Below are 17,105 nucleotides of genomic sequence, written 5' to 3' on the forward strand. Positions count from 1 at the left end.
TTTCTTCTGAAATAGCAGTGCTTCCAAAACCTAATTGTCCCATCATTTCTCAGGTCTGCCAAGAGATTTGTGAATAAAAATCTTGCCTTTATTGCTAAAGAGAGCAGCTGCTCCCTCTTGGTCACCTACAAGCTGGTAAGTGAAGTAAAAGAAGTTATTAATTTCTGAAGCTGAAGACCTAAAGTTTGATTGAACATCCCTTGTCCCTCAGCTTCTAGAGGCGGGATTCTCTGCTTATATTTGTATATGAATTTTCCTCAGAATTATAACCACGGATCTGGTGGTTATTTTCTTTGTTGGTATTATTCTTGAAGGTCTTATCTGTTCTGGTTTTATTTGCAGCAGCTTCAGGCAGTTTTTTCTCCAAGTCCATCTGAAAAAAGGAAGAAAATACCCTTGTAATTTGAAGCCTGTATTCACTTCTTTTTTTATTTTGATTAATGAAAAAATATGAAAACAGTGCAAGAAGAAAAAAGGTTTTCATTCTGTATGCCTTTTTGATGAGCTACAAAGCTCTTAAACTCTGTCTAGCCTCTGCTCTAGGTCAGCTTCCCAAGGCATCAGTTCTGTGAGCTCCTGGCTTTCCTGAGGGCTGTTTGTTTTTTGAGGGCCGGAGTCCCCATATTTGATGAAAATGGGAAAAATAGGTAACTTATTACTGCCCGGGGTTTGGCTGATTTCATTTCCAGTCTGTGCTGTTTATGCAGCATCCCTTGCATAAGTTCAAGAGCAGCTGTTGAAGGCAGGTTGTTTCTTTGCTCAGCCCATGCCCTCACATGGGCACGTGTTCCCACTGCTCCTGGGCCACAGCAGGGCTGAGCTGACGGGGTCAGCACTCACCTCCAGGCTGTCGTGCCGCACACCGCACCAGAGGAATACTTTGAGTCTTTTGGACCAAAAGCAAAACAGGTTGCAGACTGGCTTAATTAATACTGGTGGGATGTCTTCTCCTTTACTAGGTCCTGCAAAAAGAAAATAGTAATAAGTGAGTCTATGGATAGCTGGGTATGAGCCTTGGGAGCCACAGACCATGAGGTGGGGGAGCAGGATCAGAGTCCACTGCCCTCTTCTGAGTCTGTGTCTCAAGTCACCTATTGGACTTTTTAAAAGCTTTTTTAACAGCCAGGCCACCTTATGCAAAGGTATGACTGTTTATATATGTGTGTATGCTTTTTAGACCACCAACCTGTTATAAAGCTTATCAACAGCCCTGTGATGGCACAGCCCACGCAGCCGATGGCACTGAAGTACAGGTAGGACAGGGAGTACCAGGTGTCTGCCAGCAGAGGCCTGTGAAGAGGTGACAAAAGCAGCTAGTGATGAGCAGCAGCTGCATTTAAGTTGTTGCCTGACTGAGCCAGCAAAATGCAGGTCATGCTGCAGCTGGTGTGTCATCTGGCACCAGTCTGCACTCCCAGCCTGCCCTGGCAGTACTGCCTGCACCCCAGCTGCAGGCTGCGGGGGGCACACTTGGCAAAACATAAGTGGTAACAATAGGAAAAATACCTCTCTGGGGCCAGCGTGGGAGCTGCTGTTACCAGTGCCTCGGTGCTGTTAGCCAGGGTGCAGTTGAGGGTAGACAGCTGCAGAGGGATGGACTTTGTTGCTGGTGCAGGGTAAATGAAAGAGCCAGTACCAGCCCAAAAAGCCAAGCTGATCCCAGCTAAGAGGCCTCCGAGAGCACCCTTGGCAAGTATAGAAAGATACTGTTAAAGATGATCTGTGGAAAGTGCTTTTCTGTGAATGTGAATTAGGCAGGAGTAGGTAATGATGGGTTACGGTGTACATAAATTCTGTTCTCTCTCAACTAAGGTATAAAACATGGTGTTTTAGTGCTCTCTGTTTGCAAAAGTTGAAGCAGAAGTGTGATTAAAGCTGTGATACAGATTTTAGTTTTTAGTTTGCATCCCAAGGCTAGTGCAAGTATTGAGTAATTTTTTATTCTTAATGAAACTCGGAAAAAATAAATTAAGAAAGCACTCATGTGAATCTAATCACTAATTATTCCACAGCTGGGTAGACTTAAATTCAGGCAGGGAAAAGGCATGTATAAATAGATCTTAGATCCTCAGGCAGTAAAGCTGAAAAGCAGCTCAAGGACCCAAACAATTTTCAAAATTGAGTTTTAACCAAAAAGCACCAAGAGATTTTCTTTTAGATCAGGATTTTTGTTTCCTTACCTTCCAGTTAGCACAGGGAAACACAATTCCCAGAGTAAATAATCCCAGCATGGGCCCCCCACACATCCCGTGGATGGAGAGGGAAGCCTGTGGGTGCAGAGAAGAAAGAGGAGTTCAGGGCAGCAGCTGAGGGGAAGCATGCCCAGTTCTGATTTTGATCTGTAATTTTCACTGGGAAAATGGTGAGCAAGAAGGGATAAAAAGTGATTTCAGGGCACAGTTACAGAGAGAATCAGTATTATTTCCTAGCAGAAGTCAATAGTGACAGAGTTAGGGGATTTTTTTTTTTTTTTTCCTACTTATTCCTCTCAGCAAAATGTCCGCAGAAATGGTTTGGGTAATCTAGCAGCCATCAGAGCTGGCAGCATTATTTGCTCAGTTCATTACATTTTGTGTTCATTCCTATTGTATTAGTTGCATTTCTGAAGCAAGAAATACCTGCACGACTCCTCCCAGCAGCGATGCTGCTGCAGCCATGGAAGTGCACAGGACACCGTACAGTACACCTGGAAAAGGTAAGGTAAGGAGGTTCTCAGCCCTGGTTAATGGTGGGGATGGTTCTAGCTCAGTAGTGTCTGAGGTGACCAGCCAGCAGGAAGGAACTGGCCCTTCTGATTGGGTGTTTAGAGTAGAGCATTACACACCCAGCGGTGTCTTGTGAGAAGTCTCGTTGGGTTTTTGGTTGATTGATATTTCTTACAAAGCAGAACAATATCAGTGACATTAATTTAGAAGTTATGCCTCATATAGAAATGTTTCTATTGCTTTTAAGTATCGCTTTTAAAACAGTCTAATAAATGAGTTGAGAAATGATAAAACAGCATGGCTTTCTTCCCTTGACACCAGTTTTAACTTCATGGCAGGTGAAACTCTGTATGCAGCAGCCTTGAGTAAAGCCAACCAAAACTTCTGTGCTAGCACACCTTGGTTTCAGACATAAAAATTATCTTTCTAGGTGCAGAGTGAAAAAACTAAGTAGTAAGTGGAAAAACAAGAAGGAAGAAGACTAGGAGCAGTTACAGGGATAGAAAATGGATGGGTTTGGTGCTTTCATTATATTTATGAATTTTAATAGAATTCTTATGGTATTCATAAAAGGGTTATGATCTTACTGAAATAATTGTAACAAATATCATAAAAATTGAAATAATGTTGGATGCGTGATATGTTGATAATATTTTGTGGGGTTTTTTACTTTTTTGTTTTCATACTTTTTTCTCTGAAAAGCTGAATAATCTGCTTATGCAGTACTCTGAGTTTGAATAGAAATTATCTAATGTGTTATTCTAAATAAATACTACTATAGAGTAATGTGGTAATAACTACATTAACATTCTTTCTGTGTTATGAAAAGTGTTTTCTAATATTTTCAGTAGGCCAAACTTTTCCAAGGATTTTGAGTGGTGGTTGTTCATGCTAGTCTGTATTTGTTTCTCTGCCATATGGTGCTGATGATGCTACCAAGGCATCAGACTGATGTTCACCTGGAGGGTTTATCAACTACATTGATGTTTCTGAGGGAGTCTCTCTGTGCAGTGCCCTTTACTGCTAAAGAAATGGGTCTCGTCTGGAGTACCCACACAAGCCTTTGCTGATCCACGTGCTCATCTTCTCGGAGACATTTGGGAAACCTTTCTTGACCAGGTCTTCAAAGGTAACAGTTGCTAAAGCATTGATGCTGGCAGCTACCGTGCTGTAGAAAGAGAGAAGAATGGTAAGTAAATAGGAAGCAATATAATCTGAAATCAGATTGTATTGATAAAGAAATGCTTCCTCTTTTTCCACACTAATGCTCTCCAAGAACTGTATGATTCATAGTATTTTTCATATGTGCTACTTTAACTGGGGAGGTTTCTGCTGCTTCTGTAGTTGCTGGGGCCTCTGCTTCATGCTGGCATGGAACAAGATAAAAACACGTCCTAACTGACCCTTCCTTTTACAAGTTGGCAAAGACCTTAAGTATACACATATTCCAGAATTAAAACCTTACTCCCTTACAAATTGAAGGATGTGCAGTCACCGCTAGTGCCACCCTGGTCCTCCATGAATGGCCCAAGTCTTTTAGCTGGGTGAGTGAGCCTGTCTTTGGTGAAAATAGTTCAGATAGACTTACTGAAAATGTTTATACCCCTGACTATGATATTGTGGCAGTTACCTTAAGTAAAGACAGTTTCACCATAAGCAGCTCCCAAGAATATTTTGGGAAGTTAAACTCAGTTTTTCTACACTTTCTTTGTATTGATAACATTATTCTAAACTGTATTTATGATAAAAAGATACTGGAGATGTGGACTTAGACTTTATCATAAACATAATCATAGAATAATTTAGGTTGGAAAAGACCCCTGAGGCCACACAGTCCAACTGTTTACCCAGCACAGTCAAGTCCACCACTAACCCAAGTCCCTGAGTGCCACATCCACATGTCTTTCAAATACCTCCAGGGATGTAACATAATTCAACAAACAACTACTGCTACTTCATAGAATGTTCTAAGAGAAGCAGCTGGGCTTTTCTTAGGGTTTCATATTTTGACCTCATTCTGGATCCTCAAGAAATTATCGTAAATAGCTAAAATGTCAATTCAGATTCACAAACCTTAGTGTTCCACTGAATGCACAGGCAACAAACAGTCCTGGGACTCCTGGCATCAAAGAAAAAATGTCCATAACAAAGTATGGCATGAGCTGGGATAGAAGAAGCACAAGAGCAACACAAGAAATTAATTAAGGTAATGGAAGCAAAGTATTTTATGTTTACTAGCATGTTGCTAAATTCTGGTGTTGTCCCAAATAACATGGTTTCAGATCTTGAGCAAGGGGGATATCTTTTGGCAAAAATACTCAGTTGAATTAATACTGCAGGAGTGCCAGAATAGATATTATTGTAGTCCTGATCTGGCATCCACCTTAGTCCCTGAGTGCTGGAAGGACTTAGAGCATTGCACAAAATTAAACTGTCCTGATATGTGCTATATCTGAGCCCAAAGCATGCTCCTAATTATTATAAGGGACATCTGTACCTGATCAGGAGCTGAAATGAAAGCAGCAGTCCAAGGGTCACAGCTCTTGTAATGAGAGTACATCACCAATCCACAAAATACTGCACACACTAGGACTGTCCAAAGTCCCAATAAATTCAGGTAAAGTGCCCTAGAGCAAAGAAGGGAAACTGTTAAATGGAAGATAAATAAAAAAGTTGTTACAGCATATTTATTCTGAACTTTTTTGGGAGATCTCTTAATCCCAACTGGTTATATAGTTCAAACTGGCTGTATAATTCAAAGCAAAATTTAAAAAATTTAAAAAGAAAAAGTACACCATCCTTACAGGGCGAGGATGAAGTTCCCAAGCAACTCCCTGGAGCTGGGTGAGTCAAGTAACCTCAATGCAGAATGGGCTGCACTGGGGGCTGGGTCTGTCATTCCTGTCCCTTGCAAGAACAGATTTTTGCCTGTTGGGAGATGCTGATGCTGTCCTCCCTTTAAAGCACACAGAGTATTGTTTCCAATGTTACCATGCAAAGTAACAGTCTTGGTGATTTTTTGCCATTCCATGAGATGGATGTGGGTGACAGCATCTGCTGGGAAGGTTGTGTGGCTGTGGGTCAGCAATCCTGCAGGTTCTGAAGCTGACAGATTTTACAGAGCTCACATCATGTTTGGACATCACCTTGCACAAGATCTATTGCTAAGGCCAGTTCAGAGTGTGCTACCAGGAAACAAAGGTTAACCCAACTTGTTACTAATGATGTTCTCACTGGTGTGACTTCTAAATGCTTTTCAAACACAGAATTTTCTACAGGATGAATTCGTATAGACAGTCATGGCCTTCAGAAAAATTAATATGTTTACAGGCAGCAAAAAAAGCTGTTTGAAAAAGGAAAGAATTATCACCTTTATTCTTTAGCCACATGTGCAAACTATTGGCCCTAGGTATGTGAAAAAAATCTGATTGTTTAGTAAAATATGTCTTGCAATGCACATACTACTGCTGAAGTTGAGGCAGGTAGCAAGCTGGAGACCATTTTATCTGTATTGTGAAGATTCACTTTGTTCTTCATTGATTCTGATTATTGTGACACTGAAGAATTGTAAGAAATTATTAAGATTTATTTTTATTTAGGTATACCTTGTTCTGTACTGCTCCACTAAATCAATAACTTTTAATCCAGTATAACATAAACACAGTTCCAATAGGTACAGTGAGGCTGTAGGTAGCACAACTTCTGTGTTGACATCTTTGCCATCCTCTCCTTCTGAGGATTAGTCTTTCAGCCTGATCATAAATTGATAAGCTGCAAGAGATAGATTTCTCTTTTTCCTCTGCATATACTTGAGTCATTTTGAGCCAGAGGTAGTAAGACTGTCAGAGCAAAATTAGCTTACTACGACCTAATGGGATCCCAATATTTATCATATAAATATATAGTATTTGTTAGTATAGCTGACAAACTTAGTGTAATTCTTGATTGATTGCAGGAATAGGTTAATGACAGGTAGCTTACATTTTAGCATGCCTTTCTGATTTGCAGGAAATGCATCTCTGTATTGTGGACTGATTGACTCCATAGAGCCCTAGCCAGGTAAATGTTCCCCCAATAACTATTGTCCAGAAGGTATGTCGTCTCAAAGGATCAACATCAAAGCTAGAAGAAAGAAAGAAAGAAGCAATTTAGTTTTTTTATTTAAACATATTTTTTTCAGCAAGAGGTATGTGATTTTTTCAGAATTATCTGGCATCCTACCATCTGAATCAAAAATTCTGCATTGGTAATACTGTTTTCCAGAACAGACGACATCCAATGTGTTCAGGCTTGGAAGTTTTTTTTACTTTCATATCGGAACACATTGTTTTCAAGTCAGGATAGGCAAATATCATTCAGACCTAGTCAGAGGATCACTTAATTCAGATTAATCAAATTTATAAGGATGCTTTTGCTCAGACATCTGACCCGTGTCATATTGTAGCAGAACTACAAGCCATCCTGCCTGAGATCCCATCTTCTGGAAGGAGCAAGGTTCCTTACCAAACTCTAAAAAAATCCAGCAAACTTTTAATAATTATTATTAATAATTATTAATAATTATTAACTATTTTAATAATTAATTTAATAATAATTATTGTTAATTTTAACAATTTTTCATAATTATTATAACAATATTCATAATTATTAATAATTTTATTTATAATTAAAATAATAATAATCATAATATAACTTCCTTTACAAGACATTGCTTCAGCTGCTGTGTTATCTTTTGTACAACAAAATTCTGCTACTCAGCAAATCTAACCCATACAAGTATATCTTTCTGTCTCGAATGTGTTGTCTTTGCAGTTCTCCTTATCTTGGTTGGGTCAGCAGATAACATTTGACCTTGCTGCTGGATTATGTCACTGACTTGCCTTGATTAACCAACAAATGCCCCAAACAGCCAAAGGAAGATCAGATTTCTGTCCCAGTGCACTGGTGCACTATTGCCTGCTGCTGTGGTGAGTGCAAGTAAAACGTAGTGTCTGTTTTATGAATAGAAAATGAAAGATATGTACATTTAGCCACTGAGATTAGCTGTGTTTGGAGCATGGTGCTAACGGCATCAGGGTTTCATGTTTGATCCCTGTATGGGCCATTTACTTAAGAGCTGGACTTGTTGATCCTTGTGGATCCCTTCCAACTCAGACTATTCCGTGTATGAAATAGGAAGGATTAATTGGGCTGTATTTGTAGCTACCCAGGAAAAATGGCAAATCTCCCCTTCATTTCAGATGACCATTCATTTCTTGAAAGAGTTAAGCGTTCCTAAAGGTCAAATGCATTGCCAATAGCTGAAGAGACGAGGAATGGACTTCTCTGAGTCACCAGGGTTGTTTAATTGCAAGTCTGTGTATTTTTGGCTTACTGAGGGCATGGTTTCTAAACAGAGAGGAATGGTTTGCATCATTTGTTTCTTACTCAAATATGTTTAGCCGAGATCCTTCATGGGCATCTTCCCAGACTTTGGTCGCTCCACCATTCAGACTAGTTCCTCGAATCAAAACTGCCACGAAGCCAGCCACCATAACAACCATTTGAAATGCATCTGTCCAGACAACAGCTTTTAATCCTCCCTAAAACAAAGAGAAACTGTACACCCTCAATCTTCTTTCCTGTTGCTCAAGTACTGAAAAATGTAGAAAGACTCCTTATTTTGACAGCTCCTGAGCTGTATGTACAGCACCCAGCAAATCAGGGCTCTGTATTCTCCCACAAAGTGTGTACTTTTGCAGGTCGGAAAATTTCACAGCCTAAATAGTTTGTCCATGGGCACAGAAGAATATTTGACTTTCAGTTAAATGCTTTTTATCTGCCTCCTTCATATGCATTTGAAGAACAAATCATGGTGTGGAACAAAAGCTTAGGGAGTTTTGGCCTGTTCCTACATCTCATAGGACTCCATATGTTCTGAGAGCCCACAGTTAGCCCAACACAGAAAAATAGCTGTGGAAAATTTGCCATTCAGCTTTCTTCCATAGCTACTTTCATATTTGATCCAATCAGTACTAGAGCATCTAATAAGTGTTTTCAACACGAGTGAGATATTGGAAAAAAATCATTAGTGGCAATGAGAATGGCAATTAGTCCTGAGCCACAGGGCTCTGCTGCTTCCCTGCAAATATCTATACAATATATCTATTTTGGAATTTGGAGTCTCATGTTGCTTCCATTCAAAAGTAAAGCTCTCTGGCCTGTTGATTATCCTTCCTAGGTTTTAGTGCTTTGTTCCTGAGCACGATTTTCATTACAGTGTTTTTCAGCCTATAATTTGTAAAAGCTAAGAATCATCATCTCAACAGATGACAGGGGAAGCTTATTGCCTCCTTATCTGGACTCTGTCTCAGGATGTCTGGTTTAAGCATTAATTAAACATTAATTAAGAGGAGACATACAGCAAAGGATTAGAGAGGATTTTTTTTCCTCCAATAGACTTCCCTATAACACAGAATGTATGTTCTCTATGTTCTCCACAGGAGCCATCCTTCTCTGGTAGTGTGTCATGTTTAAAGGATGGTCGAATTAACCGTCTGTGTTCCAACTGTTCCATTATGTCTATTACATACCAGAGTGCAATAGAAAGTGCAGACAATTCCTGTTGCAGCTACAGAGCCCCAGAGATCAAATCCAGTGACTGCAAAACCAATGAAAACAAAATTGTTAGTGAAATGGGTGTGAGTCATCTGGAAGGTAGCAGAAGAGCTGTAATCCTTTAGCTTTAGAAGGATAGGAGTAATTACTAATTTTAATCTTTTGTGTCTGTTAGGAACTTTGCTGGATTGTTCAAGTTTTGTAGAACTTCTGGATACTGTTTTGCTTTGCTGTTTTCTTTCAAATTGAAATTAACTAACTTTCAAGCAAAAGTAAGAATACTGGCATAAAGCAAAAATGTCATTGTGATGGGACAGAGCTTTATAAGCAATACTTCACTTCTGTTCTTAGTCCAGACCTTTGTTCTTGAGAAACCAAGTTCTTCAGAGATTCCCAAAAATCCTAAGATGAAAAAAAACCCAACCCATAAGTAAATTCCGTTACTGCATCTAAGAATGATTTAATGCTAAAATGGGCTTCTTTAAAACAAATGTCTGTGTTCATTTTGCTTCGTAAAGTTTCTTTACACAAAATGCACAAATTTTGTTTTGGCTGATACTGAAATCTCACCCACCATCATAGTCTGTGAGGGCAAAAACTATTTGTAAAGGTTCTCTTATTAGCAAAGTTAGTATGGTGTAATAATGAATGAGAACTTTCACATAGAATTCAGCTGCATCACAGAGGAAGAAAATTTGGCACTGTGTGAGCGATGGGATCAAACAGACTGAACGCAACTCAGATAATGAACAAAGAAAAGAGCCTCACAATCTCTTCCCAGTCAGTTTTGGTAAAATCAGGATTTAGGCCGTGATGATTCCTTATGCCATGATGATTCTATGTGCCCTAAAATTACAAATCTTGTCTATGGTGATGGATGCTTTATGCCTACTTTGTAAATATTAATTGAAGAAGTCTGGGGACAGACAGCAGAACAGCATTCATCTCTGGCTGCAGGGAAGAGAGTTATTCCCATGGAAACCTGAATACAAGAGACAGGGACGGGGGAATCAAAGTACATAGTATGGTCTTGGATCATCAGCTTGTACTGTGAACTTTGTCAGGATGTTGGGAAATTGTTTGCTTCAAGTCTCTTCAGGTGGTACTGAGTGGGAAGGAGAGCAGAAGAGCAACGACGAGGCTCCTGCTAATGTTTGGGTGTGAGAGGAGCCTGGGGAGTCAGAAATATAGAGCTACAAGGGGAAGGCAAAAACCTTCTTATAGGGCCTTTGAGCAGGGTTGGGGTTTTATCTGTTTTTGTTACTTCATTTACTCAGACAATGCCTCTGGTGTGGTTATTTGGGGTAGCAGTGTAGTGCAGCATAAGAACTCACCTTGGTTGAGTGCCAGTGATGGAGCATAGACCACTATTCCCGTGTAAAGGATCTGAAGGAGAAAAATTATGTATGTGATAAAACTTGTATTTAGAGTAGGGCTCTGAGCAAAATACTAGATCTAGGGGTTTCTTCAGATCAGCTTGTATTGTGTATTTTGTTTCAGCCCTTAAAAATTAAAATCTTGTGTTTAATTCCTTTCTGAGGGGAGGACCATTATCTGTCTTTGTATTACCTATTTCTCTACTGCTAAGACAAGTACATGACAAAATATCCTCATGAAATTGAAAAAGGGTATCTCCAGAAAACACAAATAGTGATACAGGAATAAAGTTGCATTGATCATAGAAATTAAATTTTCATTTTTCCATTCAGTCCCTTTCAAAGTAACTGACTCAATACCCTTTACATGTAAGATCTGAGATAACTGATGGAGAAACAAATCATCAAAGTCAATAAGCGTTCAGACCTATTGCCAAAGGTTTGGGAATTATTAAAATGGAATTAATGCAGAAGGAAATGTCTCCTAATCTCCCATCAAATCCCATCTTTCCATTAAATACACAAATAATGTAACCTTTCAAGATGGTCACAGCAGTGAGCGTCATGGGACCACAGCTACTAGGGCATCTGCCCAGGATACCTTGTACAGCAGTTTTCAAATAGGATAGTTCACCTCAGTGTCATAAATGGGTAACTAAACATACCCAGTGAAGCTTGACCAGCTTCTCAAGAAAGACAGAATCCACTTATTTGGGAAGACAGAGGCTTCCAGTGAACATAATGTGGCAAGAATGTGCTGTGAGAGTACAGCACGACATCCGAGTGTTAAAGACAACTAAAATGACATTCTTAATACTAAACAGGAAAAGTTAGGGAAGTTATACATTTAAAAATATAATCATACTTTCTTTTTAGCATTCATGATTCAAGTGAAAAAACTAAGACAAAAGAGTACTCATTAAAACATCTCATTATAAAAAATGTGCTGTATGGGACTAGTCTGTGAAAATCAATGTTGAGTGAAATTAGCATAAAAACGAGTCATTGTTATCTTACCGTCTGTAGGATGTAAATCAGTGTTGCAGCAAGACGGACAATCTTGTTAAATCTTAATTCCAAATACTAGGAAAAAGCGTATTCTCAGTAAAGTGCACATGCAGCATCTGTGACACAGCTGTTACCCTTCTGTTTGCCCCAAGTGACACCTTACTGTGCAAGTAAATGTAGTGGCAGCTGGCACTGCTGCTGTGAGCAGCTAACGAGGAGAGCAGGATTGTCATTAGACAGAACGATAATTACATTTAAGGAATCAATCTTCTCATCTGTACCATGTACATGAAGTTTTAGATATAATCAGTACATAGATTATATAGATGATATCTATATAATCTATGTACTGATCATTGCAGCAATCAATACCTTCTTTGTACCAGGATTAACTGGAAGATCCCAAGAACTACAAAGAAATTTTAACTTCAAATGAAATTATGTTCCAACTGTACAATGAGGAAACTTGAGTTCATCTCTAGCAGAAATAGCATCGACTCCAGTAGTGACAAAAGTGGAGGTGGAGCAGATGGTGAAGCAGCAACCTGGAGTTTCCTGGTGCAGGAGCTAGGCTGGCTTTCCCTCTTGTCCTGTCTCGGCCTAAAGCCAAATCTGCACATCACCAACATGGAGAGGCACGAAGGGGGATCTTACGGACTTCCAGGTTCAAGGATGTAGAGAGGTGTTGCCACCTTCAAAAGAACTGCAGAGGTGAGTGGATCTCTAGACCCAAAAGCCCAGGTTTTAAGGCTGAATGACTCTCTGAAGAGTCTCTCTGCCCTGTGACAGCCTCTATGCAGGGAAGCTCTTCTTGGGCCACAGTCCCACGTGCCCCCCAGCAGACACCAGGCATGGCCTGTACAAGTTTTCTCTCGTTCACAAGTCTCTAGGCTGTGCACTTTGTACTGCCAAGCATGGTTTTTTTTTCATTTTTCTCATGCTGATCTTGAGTTTCTTGCATAATAAACCCCATAGTCCACCATATAAATACAAAGCGAATTTATGTAACTCGACCTATTTCTAAAATTAACTCATGAAGCCAACAGTCATCTTTCCAGGATGCTTGAAGGGTCTCTCCGTCTACAATGACCCTTTTGCTGGTTTAGATGACGAAAGTAATTAATTCTCTGACATTGGATCAAAACCAACTAGAAAATGCAACTACTTGGAGCAATGGTCAATTTTACTCTTCACTGACCTGAAAATATTTCCAAATACCCAGACAGATCTTTTTGACCAAATTCCTTCCTTGGGTTTGGGCTCAGTGAGCACGAGCAGCCTTTCTGTTACCAGAAGGTTCCTCGTGAACAAGCCCAGTTTCATCATCCAAGTCATGCTTAGTTGAAACTGCCCACAGAGGAGCAAGCAAACTTGCAGGAGCTGACTGAAGTGAGTAAGAGGCCATCCCAAATGGTCAGTAGCTGTCCTGTGGATGTGCAGTTTATAAAGGCTGCTACTGAACCGTGTTATGAAGGAAAAAATGTGTTCCAGGGAAAATGCCTGGCAAAATCTCTACAAAATTCAGAAGTCATTAATTTCTTTTTCTAGAGAATGCTTGAATTCATTCTCCAGCCCTGACTTTTTTTTTTCTTCTTTTTTATTATTTGAACAAGCCTGCCACCTTCTTTCTCTTCTTCCCACCTCAGCTACTTAGATACAGTAACTTGGCCAAAATTACCATATCTAGACTAAATTTTAATTGGATAGTATTGAATGTTGTTCTTAGTCTATCTCTCTAAACCAGAGCAGAATACTCAAAAGACCAGAAGCATTTGGATACGCTTAAATATTTTCCAGCTATAACTTAATTTGATGCTGTTTGTAAACCCGTATCCTGTCTGTGCTATATGTGCATAAAAGGAGCTCTGACTCTTAGGTTGTGATTTCAGCTTATGCAATATAAGTAACTAGTTTAAATAATGCAAATTATTTCTAAAAATAATTAATATATTGATATATTTGTTCTGTAAAACACTGCAGAAAGCTTTCTGTCAAAGATTTTTCTCTAAAAAATATATGCATGATAATTAGTTGTGCTAGAATAGTGCCTTTTTTTATGATTTTTACTTACCTCATAAGTGCTTGTGATGCCAGATCTATAAAAAACAGGTAGGAAAAGTTCAGAAGTAAAAATTATAACAAGTGTATACGAAAGAAAGAAGAGCACAAAGGATGCCCCATAGCGATAAACTTCAGAGGGTGTCCCCAGGACTGTCACTGCTGACATGAAGCTTGATGTAAGAGAAAAAGCTATGGGTCCACATGTCATCTGCTTACCGCCCACCAAAAATTCCTTTGAAGTTTTTTTTTTCCTCTCTTTAACTGCAAAAAAGACTCCAATGCTGGCAGAGACTAAAAATAGTGCTGCAAAAACAACATAGTCCCAAGTCATGAATTTTTTGACTTCTGGAGCTACAAAGTTTGGCATTGCACCAACTGTATAATTTTTTGACAGAAGATTCTGGTTTACTGTGTCTGCTGCTCCAACCAGATTAACTCTGTTGACAGCAAAGCTGAAGTTTATCTGTAGCTCAGCAATGACAAAAAATAAACTGGAAGTGTTCAGCCAGAACACTTTTTCAAAGGCACTTCAGTTCTAAGGAGTTTAAAAAAAAGTAGCTAAGGATGAATTAAGGAGGAGAGCACTTAGACCCAAGTTCTGCGGGTGCTTCTGCCAGGCAAGCTGAAATAAGGGTCTTAGTTTGAAATCTGTAGTACAATCCCTTTTTATCTGTGATGTGTAAGTTTAAGGTTAAACATTAGCCTGGCACATTGACGTGATCCAGCCCTTTTCTAACATCTCAGCATTTTAAAATAATGAAATGAGAGCAATAGAGGAAAAAAATAAAGGGGAAAGAAAGGAAGGAAAGCTCATTTACAGAGAAGCAACTGATCTTGAATGCCAGCAATAGACTTTGCAGCTGTCCTTTGAGATGCTAAGTGTGCTTCTGGTTACAGCCTCTGGAACTTAACGTGGCCATAAGAAACTGAAGTGTTTAATGGTTAAAACCAATTACGGTGCTTCCCCCCCACCTGCTGTAGTTCAGCCTTGGTGTGTCCGGAAGCCCAATGGACCTCTGGATGAACAGAAGTGTGGTTTGTGCTGCACTGTCTGAGGGTGAATTACAGTTAGAAACTAATTTTTAACTGACTTCTACTGAAGAAGAACCTTCTACAGGTTCATGTGAGAAATTACTTATTTATCCATATAAAACTTTGTTGGACTTACAGGACTACAGAGTCGTAGAAAACCAGATCAAACAGCAACATTTATCTTAACTATGTCTTTGGCATAATTTTATAAATTCAATTACTAGGTTTTCCTTTTGTGGTTTTGTTTTAAATAATTGAATATTCATTTAATCCTCATTAATGCATTAACAATACATTTTCCAAAGAACCAGGAAATTACCTATCATCCTGAAAGATTAACTTGTACAGAGAGGTAGTGTGTGCAGTCACAACCCTGAAGGAAGGGTGGAGTGTGTATTGTGAAGAAAATTAAAAAAAAAAAAAAAAAAAAAAAAAAAAAAAAAAAAAAAAAAAAAAAAAAAAGAAATTACGTTACCTGGGAGAGCTTTAAATAGCAGAAGTCCTTTTCTTCAGCCTTGTCTTGGTTAGGGATGGATCCCCACATCTCCTTCTTAAGTCATTGGTGAATAGAGGTGGTTTTGCTGCGTCAGTAGCAGCTTAGTGTGTGTCCAGACCTGAAGTCTTGCCTGTTCCCATCCATTACTCAGGAGAAGGACTTCTTCTGCCCACGTATGCAGTAGAGATCGTGCAATTTTATAGTTTATTTTGGTGAGACTGAGTGTGAAAGGGGGAGTTGAAATTCCCCTTTTATTGCCAAATGTGAACTGAAAAAGACAAATAAGAAACCCAAACCAAGATACTTCTTTAAAGGTACTGCTGCATACAGAGAAAACACTTCTAGTCCCGATAAGTTAAAAACATGAAGCGTGGGTTTGGGACCTATGACCCCAAATCTGTGGAAGCCAGGATATGGATGTAGCAGTGGCCAGGGCACCCCATTGTGTGACTGTGGGTGGTGAGGTGGAGGGGCCAGAAGAGACAGCAGTGAACCACGTTCCATGGTGTGGATCAGAGTCAGTACAGGTAACATGCTGAGAGTTTTCACACAACTGTATCCAAGTATGCAACCATCACTAGTTAATATTTCTCTTTTGTACAGACTAAATGCCTTAGAGTGTTACACTCTCAAAAAAGCAGCCAAGCATTCCTCTGCTTTTAAAAGTGGGGTTTTTTGGGTGTTTTTTTGTTGTTGTTGTTGTGGTTTTTTTGGGTTTTTTGTTTGTTTGTTTGTTTGTTTTTGCCTCTCCCTCCCCTCTTTGCTCTTTTCTCCTTATAAGTGTGGATATGGATATTTTCTGCATGTTTTATTTCATACCTGCAGGGTCTTATTAATAAGTGTCTCTGGCAATGGTGAAAGCTATGCCAATACAACAGGGTTTTCTGGGGTCAACCATCAACCCAGTCTAGCAGGAGGTTAATTTAATGGTGTTTGTATGCAGCTTGTAGGACTCACCAGGAAAACCATAGATTGATCTGGCTTGATCAGAGGAACATCAAGTGAATTCACAAAAAGATGCAAAACCCTCAAACTTGAGGGTATTTCTTCTTAAATTTGAGCTGCTGGACATGCATTATCTAAATAAGACCTCATCAGTCTTACAATGTTGAGAGGGTGGAGAACTGTTTATAAAGCCTGGGATAAAAAATGAAAATATAAAGCAAATGAAAAAATAATCATCTGAGTCAGAAGGTTTCTCTCCTAGCCATGTTACCAAAGAAACTGTAAGTGGAAGATCCCTGTAATATCCATTCTAGGAAAATAAGTGTAGTGTAAAAATTCCTATTGGCATAAATATAAGCATGCAGGAATTTTTTTAAATTACGAATGTTTTTTCCAGCAGAAAAGTCGGGATCTTTTTGGGTGATAGTATTTTACACAAAGTTGGAAAAAAATTAATGGAATAACATCAAGCTAGAAATGTAAATTTCTCTATTTATCATGCCATAGTCTCCTGACACATTTTCAGCATCATGTCATGGGGTTGTTCAGAATAACCATTTTGGCTAAATCTCACATAGAAAAAATAATATAACTTAGAAATACAATTTCTGGAGAAAAAAATATTTTTAAATAGTATGGAAACACTTGTTATTCTGCCATGATGTTATTCTTTATGTGGAAATAATTGGTATTTTTATTTCCCTGAAATAATAAGATTATTTTACATTTATTTATGCAAACTCTTGTGAAATTAATTTTTAGCTAGGGTAACCCAAGGAAGAACCTTCACTTTTTGAAGGTTCAATATCTTTCAATATCTGACCGAGAATCTGACAAGAAATTCCAAGTTGACTGTTTCACTTTTCCACTCCAGGCTGTATGCAA

The 17,105-nt window shown here is 39.0% G+C and overlaps 1 protein-coding gene across 1 annotated transcript; it reads right to left on the reverse strand.

Annotated features, from left to right (window-relative positions):
• Nucleotides 1-64: 64 nt before the first annotated feature.
• Nucleotides 65-14,114, reverse strand: SLC5A12 (solute carrier family 5 member 12). Its single transcript, XM_053944985.1, has 15 exons — nucleotides 13,758-14,114; nucleotides 11,696-11,761; nucleotides 10,637-10,688; nucleotides 9,278-9,345; nucleotides 8,133-8,287; nucleotides 6,687-6,827; nucleotides 5,203-5,332; nucleotides 4,779-4,867; nucleotides 3,761-3,873; nucleotides 2,619-2,686; nucleotides 2,181-2,267; nucleotides 1,507-1,685; nucleotides 1,187-1,290; nucleotides 841-962; nucleotides 65-373 (listed from the first exon to the last, which is right to left on the reverse strand). Exons 1-15 carry the CDS (start codon nucleotides 14,112-14,114, stop codon nucleotides 215-217), a joined length of 1,890 nt encoding a protein of 629 aa, XP_053800960.1. The 3' UTR covers nucleotides 65-214.
• Between the last annotated feature and the right edge of the window lie 2,991 nt (nucleotides 14,115-17,105).

The sequence above is a fragment of the Vidua chalybeata genome, chromosome 6, assembly GCF_026979565.1.
Source record: "Vidua chalybeata isolate OUT-0048 chromosome 6, bVidCha1 merged haplotype, whole genome shotgun sequence".
Lineage (NCBI taxonomy): Eukaryota > Metazoa > Chordata > Aves > Passeriformes > Viduidae > Vidua > Vidua chalybeata.

Excerpts from the sequence above, each read along its gene's own strand:
- SLC5A12 (XM_053944985.1), bottom strand. The coding sequence starts at position 14,114 with ATGCCAAACTTTGTAGCTCCAGAAGTCAAAAAATTCATGACTTGGGAC. Across the intron at positions 3,874-4,778 it reads GCATTCAGTGGAACACTAAG|CACGGTAGCTGCCAGCATCA; the intron begins GTTTGTGAATCT and ends CTCTTTCTACAG. Across the intron at positions 963-1,186 it reads GTTGATAAGCTTTATAACAG|GACCTAGTAAAGGAGAAGAC; the intron begins GTTGGTGGTCTA and ends TTCTTTTTGCAG.